Raw genomic sequence first — 10,008 nt, 5'->3', positions numbered from 1 at the left:
ACTCACTAAGCATTTATGCTTACCAGTTGTTATGTATGTGTTTCAGGTACTAGCGAGGACCGTGGGAAGGCGCCGGCATGATGCATACACACTGCTGCTATTTGAGATCTTAGGGATTTTGTATATGTATTTGATATGAAACATGAAATAAATATTATTGGTTGAATGAAACTACTTTATTTTAAATGAAAATTTTATTTGAAAATTTGCGTTGTTACAGAGACACATCCACAGTGTCATGAAGAAGAGATTCAGAAGCAATCATATGTTGATTTGCCCCTGAATCTACAATCCATTTCTGATTACTAACAGAAGAATTAAAAGCTTGGAATAAGCAAGTACCTGCCATATTAGCACTAGCAGATGCTTCCTCATTAACCTGCTTATCATTTATAAGTTGCAAAAATTTGATATATTGTTCCTTGGTAAGTTGATGAAACTCAGACTCTCCAACAGAATCAGCAGAATTAGAAACACTAGAACTCCCAGAAGAAGTTGTAACAGAATTAACAGAAAAGGATTTTTGACCATTAAAATCATTTTTCCTTTTAAAATCTTTTGGATATCCTATTATTTTGTAACACTTATCAATTGAATGACCTTTAACACCACAGTTTTTGCATTGAACAATTTGACTCTTATTTTTATTAGAACTGTTGGAGTTAAACTTATTATTAAATCTACTATTAAAAGCAGTTGACTGAGACTTAGATGAAGCTTGAGATGACAAAAGAGACCCCAAAGAACCATTTCTTTGGAGAGACTCCTCTCTAGACAATATAGAAAAAGCTGTTTTTACTGAAGGTAATGGTTCCATAAGTAAAATATGACTCTTAACCTGACTATATGAATCATCAAGACCACTAAGAAACTGCATAAGTTTCATGAGATTAGAGTGATCCTTTTGTTTAACAGCAGCTTCACATGTACATTCAGTGAGACTAGTAAGACCATCAAATTCTTTCCAAAGAGAGTCAAGCCTATTGAAGTAGTCTGAAAGAGAGATTCCATTTTGTTTAAAATTATTTATTTGTTGATGAATATTAAAAACCACAGAACCATCTGACTTATTATAAGTTTCAAACAGACTATTCCAAACATCCTCAGCAATGTCAGAATAGGCTTGACTCTGATAAATGGAATCAGAAACAGACGACAGGAGCCAAGAGCAAACAACTGCATTTGCCCTATCCCATTTAATTTTTTTTGATTCATCAACACTTGATTTATTACAAGTTCCATCTACAAAACCAAGTTTATTCCTAGCCTTAAGGGCTCTAGACATAGAACTTCTCCACAATCTAAAGTTCTCATTACCAGTTAGTTTTATTGTAATAATTGTTGTAACAGTATTATCAGAAGGATGGACAAAAAGAGGATCATCAAAATTAACTTGATCATCTTTTCCACTTCCACCCGGAGGATCAGTAGACCCAGCCATATGAAAGAATTAATCACAAAACTTACTACAGAAATGAGATAACAAGAGAGAAAAAAAACACGAAACAAACAGATTCGAGTATTGACTTAAAGTCGAGATGGTCACCACGTTTGTCGGGGCCCAAGACAATCAATACCGATTCAAGACAATCATAAAGAACACACTATGAAAGCATATAAAAAGCAAACAGCAATAACTGGTGTACTCAAGACAACCAGAATCTCACAAACAAAATATGAAAAGAATGGAAGAGAACAAGAAATCCCTCACAGTGCTATAGTGACGATCTCTTTAATGAGTCGACTCTACTTGTCCGTTCTCTACTTAGGGTTTATCGGTGATCAACTCCGACCCTTAGAGAGTTATTTCAGACAGATAGATTAATCGACTGAAGCAACACCGACATTAGCAACACCGACGTTCAACACCAAGTATCTAGCAACTAATCTTGCAAGGATCCACAAAGAACTCACAGTACCAGGATTCTTTAAAAACTTTTCATTAAAAAAGAAACCGATCTAAAGATTTAATGAAAGAAAACTTCAGATCAATCAGCAGAGAATGTAAAAGAGAAACAAACGGTTAGAAACAACCTTTAACGATGACGCTTTGGGAAAAGACAATCATCGATGAACACCAAAACGAAGAACACAAAGCCTACAGCTCTGATACCATGTGAAGAAAATAAAAAACACCAACGATTCCCAACTTGAACAGTTTATTCACTATAAACCAGTTCGATCAAACATTTACTTACAACAGAAAACTCTCTACAAAAAATCACTCACACTCATTGTTTACATGAACTACACGAAGACTTTTACATGAAAATCTTCTTAGATTTAAGTATGAACACACAAGGAGAAAACCCTAGTTTTAGAGAGAAGAAAGAGAGAGTCACACACGAAATATCTGCTGAATGATATGAACTACATACACAGATCACAATATATATCTCGGGTATACAGCTCCACAGAGCTATCCACTAACCCGCGTGTAAACCCGATAACCTGCACAAGATATACACAATATACCCAACACAAATACAAATATTCACAACTTACCCTGCATAAGAATTAATGACAAGTTTGACACATTTGATGCTTATTTCAACAATGATAATTTTGTTTGTTTGATTATATTTGAGTTAAATAATTGATTATTTAAATAATCAATTTCATATTAAATACTACAACAATATATATATATATATATATATATATATATATATATATATATATATATATATATATATATATATATATATATATATATATATATATATATATATATATATATATATATTGCGTACACTTATTCTTTAATCCGAATTTAATAGACTGAATACATCCCAATTATTGTTAGCTACAATCCATTTACGATTATTTAATCTTATCAAAAAATTTCGTCCATGAATAGTAGACTCCCCACCCTCTCTCCATAAACAGAACCAGATTTCCCCTGTACAGTATGCGTTTCTCGAAATACCTTTGCTCACTAGCTTAATCTCTCACTTTCTAATCCGAAATTTTTGTGTATCAAGCTTTTGTTAAGTTCATAATCTACTGAATTCGAAAGAATTCATACAAAAATGTCTTTGAATTTTCTATCTCCACTGCAATCCAAAGTAATCGCTTTCTCCGACACCTCCATATCCCAAACCCACCTTCTCAAGCTCCAAGGTATGTGTTCTACCAACTCAATAATTATTTCATTTCATGATTTGATAAATCAAGCAAGCAGTATGTCAAATTGATGTAAATTCGATTCTTTATTGTTAATTTGAGAATTTGGGTTCATTTTAGGCGGGTTTTCGTTTAAGAGAAAAGATGTTAAGGTAGTAATTGGAAAGGGGGTTCGATGTTCGGCGCAGCCTTCGCCACCACCGGCGTGGCCAGGGACGGCTCTTGTAGACCCTGGGACTAAGAATTGGAACGGCCCTAAACCTATCTCAATTGTGGGATCTACTGGTTCGATTGGTACTCAGGTGAATTTTATCAAACACATGGCGGGCGTTGAAAACATTCACATAATTTGATGATTTCTAGCTTTAATTTGCATAGTACTGTAACAATAATTGATCATTTCAAGTTCTATATTTGTAGACACTTGATATTGTTGCTGAAAACCCCGATAAATTTAGAGTTGTGGCACTTGCTGCCGGCTCAAACGTGACGCTTCTCGCTGAACAGGTAATTATGGTGTAACCCTAGTCTTTAATCTCTATTTCATGGTTACCGAATCATGTTTTATTCAATTAAGCTTTGTGGATTCATCGTGTAGGTGAAGACATTCAAACCTCAATTAGTTTCCATTAGAAACGAATCTTTAGTTGAAGAACTCAAAGAAGCTTTAGCCGATGCTGATTACATGCCGGAAATCATTCCCGGAGAGCAAGGTGTGATTGAGGTTGCCCGCCATCCAGATTGTGTGACCGTAGTCACCGGCATAGTCGGTTGTGCTGGTTTAACGGTAAATCTTTACTTCTTCCATTTGAATATTTTTTTTTCATCGTGTTTTCTTCTAGAATCCTTTTCGTAATCCATTAAAGCTTTCTGCTTTACGAAATGTTTTCATGCTATGATTCTTTTTCTTTCATAATAGCCCACAGTTGCTGCCATTGAAGCAGGAAAAAACATAGCTTTAGCTAATAAAGAAACCCTAATTGCCGGAGGCCCATTTGTCCTTCCTCTTGCACATAAACATAACGTAAAGATTCTTCCTGCAGATTCAGAACATTCTGCTATCTTTCAGGTAAAAAAAAAAAAAAAAAAAAAAAAAAGTAGTTGATTGTGAAAGACATCATTTACTCAATAAGTATGTTTTATATTTCAGTGTATTCAAGGCTTCCCTGAAGGTGCTCTAAGGCGTATAATCTTAACTGCATCTGGAGGTGCTTTTAGGTATTGTAATTCTTTCAATTAGAGAAAAATAAGTAAGTATTCCGAGGGGTAAAAAAGGAAAAAAAAACTAAAAGTTGTTATATTTAAGATTAAATTACATGAATGGTCCCTATGGTTTTGGGTAATTTGCACGTTCGGTCCGTAATTTATTTTTTGAACTCGGAATGTCCCTACTGTTTGTTATTGTTACATGCTTGGTCCCTATTGTTTGTTTTTGTTACGCGTTTGGTCCCTATCTTATGTAAAAATACAATTATTTAAATATGGAAAAATGGTATGGTAGGTAAGGTAAGGTAAAGGGGTGGGGTTGGAGTGTGTTTATTTAAATAACTTAAAAACATAGAGGGAAAAAAAGACTTTTTATGTAAAACAGGGACCAAGCGTGTAACAAAAACAAACAGTAGGAACCTTTCGAGGTAAAAAAATAAGTTAAGGACCAAACGTGCAAGTTACCCTAAACCATAGGGACCATTCATGTAATTTACCGTATATTTAATTATGTATAGGGATTGGCCGGTTGAAAAACTAAAAGATGTAAAAGTAGCCGATGCGTTAAAGCATCCTAACTGGAGCATGGGGAAAAAGATCACCGTGGATTCGGCTACACTTTTCAACAAGGTAATAATATTTCTTTTTTTTTTTATTGACTTAATGTATACATGACTTAATCTGGTAAGCTATATATTTAACAGGGTCTCGAAGTTATTGAAGCTCATTATCTATACGGCTCAGACTATGACAATATCGAAATTGTTATTCACCCTCAATCGATCATTCACTCAATGGTCGAGACACAGGTTCAATTCCTATAACTCCACTTATCTTTCCATATATAGAAAGATTAAAAAAAGAAAGGGTATTATCCGAAAAATCAAATCATTTCTATTTTGTATATTTTTTTTACAGGACTCGTCGGTTCTAGCACAATTAGGTTGGCCCGACATGCGTATACCGATTCTTTACACATTATCTTGGCCCGATAGAATACCCTGCTCTGAAGTCACATGGCCCCGCCTTGATCTTTGCAAGTATGTATATTGTTTTATTTCGTTAAACTTTCTATAAATGGATAGAATGTTTTTTTCTAATTACGGAAAGTACAACTGTGATGCAAGGTTGGGATCACTCACATTCAAAGCTCCGGATAATGTCAAATACCCGTCGATGGATTTGGCTTACGCGGCCGGGCGAGCTGGCGGCACGATGACCGGAGTTCTTAGTGCCGCTAACGAGAAAGCCGTTGAAATGTTCATCGATGAAAAGTACGTTTTTTGTAAATGTCAACTGTCACTGTCACTATTACTGTTATTGTCTGTTCCTGCTAAAGTACGTGGTGATGTTTATACAGGATTAGTTACTTGGATATATTTAAGGTTGTGGAGCTAACATGTGAGAAGCATCGAGATGAATTGGTGACGGCGCCTTCCTTAGAGGAGATCATATATTATGATCTGTGGGCCCGGGAATATGCTGCAAGTGTGAAACCGACATCGACATCGACATCGCAGACCCCTGTGGGTGTTGTATGAGTCAATAGATATATGATGTTGCAATGTTTACATGGGATGTGAATGGAATCCTTTGTAATGTTTTAATGGGGAAGGGTGTAATAAATTTAAAATTATAAAAAGGCTAACGCTTTTTTAATACTCGCAAGTATACAAGTAATGGCGTGTAAAATGGAACTAGCGGAATTGATTGTAAAATTTTGTCGAACAGGGCATTTGTCGCTTATAAATTACAATTTCAAAATTAAGATCATTGAGGAAAAAACACACATTCGATAAAAGGATTTGTTAGTAACTTATTAATACACCTACATATAATCCTAGCAATAAATCATTTTGTCAACATTTATTAAAGTCGTTCCGATATGTTATAGAATATGATCGAATATGCAAACACCGACAAAGGACACCAACAGTAAATACGATAATGCTTGGAACGCAAGAAATAAACACAGAGAATGAAAGAACACACTGATATAAAGTGGAAAATCTCAAGACTTCCAAAGTGGGAAAATCTTTGGAAGTCTTAACAATAGAAAGGAGAATAACCTGATACTCTAGTTCAATCCACGATGAAGTTGGATTGAGTGTAGATGATTGCAAACATCTCTCTCCTACAAAATAATTAGACAAAAGATCTCACATCTTCACTTTGCTAAAAAAATAAAAATAAATAAAGCTTATACCACGATCCAAAAACTGAAGTTCATGTTAATCTTGGGTAGAAAAAAAGCGATTTATAGGCTGTTTAAATGGCTGGAAGAATCCTTATTGGGCCAAAAAAAACTATTATGGGCTGCTAATTTGGGCTTATAAATTTGAGAAAATCAATTGTAACTGATATAAATATATACGCTACGAAAAGCAACATTAGTATTGTTAATATTTTTTCTAATAAAAGTGTTTATTTTTTTTTAATAATGTGTTATCTTATTAGTCCTAATTAATGTCATATCATTTGTAAACATATTGATTCTACATTTTAGATTTTAAATATCTCATTTTAATATAAATTATAAGGTGACACATGTATTTAAATACAAATCATAAGGTGACATTTATTTAAATCAATGATTATAATTTTATATAATTAAAAAATATCTCTTAATTAACAATTTATTTAAAGTAATTGATTAATAATTTTAAATTTTTACTATGAAAATTTAATTAATTTTGTAACTCGGTTTCCATATTTTATAAGCTAACGGTAAGTTAATATTGTAAATTTATGCCATTAGGCTATTTACCAATTATTCCATTGAGAAAGCTCACTTCTCTAGGTTTTAGCGATAAAAATCAAGTTTTTATATAGTGAGAAAGATGAAGATGTACTAAAAATGGATATAAAACAAAAAAAAATACTACAAATCAATTTGCAAATCTTGCATCACTTAAAAAAGCTTTATTCCGTTTTTTTAGTAACTTGCATGTTAACACTTAACATGGTGCATTTATATTCTGCAATCAACAAAGTTTTACACATCAATGACAATTCATAGACAGTAATAGAGTTATTTTTAATAGAGTTATTTTTTTTATAGATATTTTTTTTCCTTATTTGAGTCGTCTGAAAGATTGAATCCATGAACAAGTTAATTAAACTTTTGCTAATTATACACAAAAAAATCATATAAAATAGTGAAATACACAAAAATACCATAATCCAAAAAAAAAACTAAAAATAAAATAAAATAAAATTTAGATCTAGGTGTATTGATTATCATCACAATACATAGACACGTTTCATATAAGACCGAGTGGTATACCCACCACGAACCGGTCATGATCTAGGTGGCCACAAAATTTTTTCGTGCACACCACCCCGAGGTTTCGTGATGGCCCGTGCTCTTGGCGCTTCGTGTTGGGTAGGATGAATGCAAACGAGTGAACGACCAATCGTTGCCTTTTTTTTTGACCATTTAATGGTCATGTTTCAAGTTTTTAACTTTTTAATTTTTTTACAAACTCATACCTATAAATAAAAGTATAAAACCCTCATTTTTCATCAAAATTTACACTTTCTTTCTCTAAAAACTCTCATTTTTCACCAAAAAAAAACACATGGATTTCTTTAAGAATTTTGATTCGGATGATGACGAAAAATTCATCTCGACATTCTTCAATGTTGTGCAATCGTGATCCTCAAGCCGAACACAACTTACTGTTACGTGATTATTTTGCCGATAATTGTATTTACAATGATAACTCATTCGAATGTCGTTTCCGTGTAAATAAGACTATATTTTTACATATTAGTAATGTTTTAGAAATCCGTTATAATTTTTTCAAACAAAAACCTAATGCTAGAGAAATAATGACTTTTAGTAGTATACAAAAGTGTGCGGCTGCGGTTAGGTATTTTGGATACGGTATAACATTTGATGCATCCGACGAATACTTGAAAGTATCAGAGAGAACCGCAGTTGATTGTGTAGATTGGTTTTGTGCATGTGTGTATGGGGTTTTTCGCCAACAATATCTGCATAAACCTACTCCACGTGATATTGAGAGATTATATTCAGCTCATGAAGAGAGGCATGGATTTCCGAGTATGCTTGGGAGTCTAGGTTGTACACATCTGACTTTGGAAAAATGTCAAACTGCATGGCGTAGTCAATTCACTCGAGGAGATATTTGTGAACCAATTATAATCTTAGAAGTTGTTGCATCTCAGGATTTGTGGATATTATACTTGTTTTTTGGAGCTGTAGGGTCTAACAACGACATTAATGTTTTTGGTTAGTCTCCTCCTTTCAACGATCTTTAGACTGACAAAGCACCTGATATGATATTCACGCTGAACAAACATTCATACAAATACGGATACTACATTTGTGATGGGATATACCTGGATTATTCTACACTTATGAAGGCATACTCGGTTCCTCAAAGTGAAAATACAAAGTTGTTTACAAAGAAGCATGAATTAACTAGGAAGGATATCAAGAGGGCATTTGGAGTCCTCAAGCAAACATGACGTGTAGTGAAATATACTACATGACTTTGGGATAAAGATAGAAATAAATGAATGGTCCAAGCATATATTATAATGCATAATATGATCATTGAAGATCAATGTCGTTCGATTTGCACGTATGATCCAGATGACGTCGTTATCCCGCTTGAAGAGTTCGTACCCGGAATGAATGATTTTTTTTTCACGAGATGTTTAAATTCATAACAGCGAAACGTGTTTCAATATTCAAGAAGATGTCGCAGAGTATTTGTACCAACTCAACATGAACAAATATTAGTTTTTTTTAATATTTTTTTATTTAATAATTTAGGTTATTTAAGTAATGTAATGTAATGTTTTTTTTTTAAATTCTAGAGTAATTAAGTAATGTAGTTTGAAGTTGTGTTTTTATTTTTAGAATTAATGAAAAACTAGTTAAAATAATTCAATGTTCTTTTTTCAAAAAATATAATTTTATTGTATTTTTAAATTGAAAATAATAATAATAAATGATGTGGAGTTGAGTGGTTAGTTGTGTGTATCTCATAGGTTTAGTGGTAGTTAATGGTGATAACTGTGATACTCACCGCTATAGTGCTTATACCATCTAAATTAGTACAATGCCACTAATATTGTGTCATATCAGCTTTGCAATGACTACTTACATGGGTGTAATAGCATTTTTAAAAAATGATCTCCACTGTCACATCAACAATTACTATATATATAGCTAAACATAAATCAAAGGATGTCCAAGCTTCTATTTTATCTATATCTATCTATCTATATATATATATATATATATATATATATATATATATATATATATATATATATATATATATATATATATATCTTATTATTATAATATAGTTTAAATAAAGAAATTATTAAAAAAAGAGCATTATTTAATATTAAAAACCATTTTACAAGGGTTGTTATATTTCAAAAGCATTTCTTATGTGGCATAAAAAAAAAAGTGAATAGATGGCGTTGCAAATGAAATTGTAATCCTTCCTTGTGAATGTTCTTAGTCTTTGTATAGCGGATTGTTTAATCTAAAAAGAGTGCTACTATATACACATTACATCGTTTATAACACCACACTCTAAATTTAACCTATAAAATACAAACTCTAAGAATTATAGGTGCGTTTGGTTGTGGAAAATTGTTTTAATTTTCTATGAAAATGTTTTCAGA

General features: G+C 32.6%; 2 protein-coding genes across 2 annotated transcripts; one reads left to right on the top strand and one right to left on the bottom strand.

Annotated features, from left to right (window-relative positions):
- Nucleotides 1–214: 214 nt before the first annotated feature.
- Nucleotides 215–1,441, bottom strand: LOC145045156 (uncharacterized). The gene has a single exon (XM_078993497.1). It carries the CDS (start codon nt 1,439–1,441, stop codon nt 215–217), a length of 1,227 nt encoding a protein of 408 aa, XP_078849623.1.
- Nucleotides 1,442–2,808: 1,367 nt separating this feature from the next.
- Nucleotides 2,809–5,993, top strand: LOC144998669 (1-deoxy-D-xylulose 5-phosphate reductoisomerase, chloroplastic-like). The gene is made up of 11 exons (XM_078958399.1): nt 2,809–3,123; nt 3,247–3,428; nt 3,547–3,633; nt 3,725–3,913; nt 4,046–4,195; nt 4,277–4,344; nt 4,851–4,962; nt 5,037–5,141; nt 5,251–5,372; nt 5,460–5,606; nt 5,693–5,993. The coding sequence occupies exons 1-11, from the start codon at nt 3,033–3,035 to the stop codon at nt 5,871–5,873; spliced, it is 1,434 nt and encodes a 477-aa protein (XP_078814525.1). The 5' UTR covers nt 2,809–3,032; the 3' UTR covers nt 5,874–5,993.
- The last annotated feature ends 4,015 nt before the right edge of the window (nt 5,994–10,008 follow it).

The sequence above is a fragment of the Lactuca saligna genome, chromosome 5 (genome assembly GCF_052625555.1).
Source record: "Lactuca saligna cultivar CGN05327 chromosome 5, ASM5262555v1, whole genome shotgun sequence".
Classification (NCBI taxonomy): Eukaryota; Viridiplantae; Streptophyta; class Magnoliopsida; order Asterales; family Asteraceae; genus Lactuca; species Lactuca saligna.
The sequence above is the reverse complement of the archived record's forward strand: the minus strand, read 5'-3'. Positions and strand labels throughout refer to the sequence as shown.

Bases quoted from the DNA above. Each gene is read 5' to 3' on its own strand.
- LOC144998669 (XM_078958399.1), top strand. From the start codon at position 3,033: ATGTCTTTGAATTTTCTATCTCCACTGCAATCCAAAGTAATCGCTTTC. The intron at 3,634-3,724 runs GTAATTATGGTG...TTCATCGTGTAG, and splicing joins TGACGCTTCTCGCTGAACAG to GTGAAGACATTCAAACCTCA. The intron at 5,607-5,692 runs GTACGTTTTTTG...ATGTTTATACAG, and splicing joins GAAATGTTCATCGATGAAAA to GATTAGTTACTTGGATATAT.
- LOC145045156 (XM_078993497.1), bottom strand. From the start codon at position 1,441: ATGGCTGGGTCTACTGATCCTCCGGGTGGAAGTGGAAAAGATGATCAA.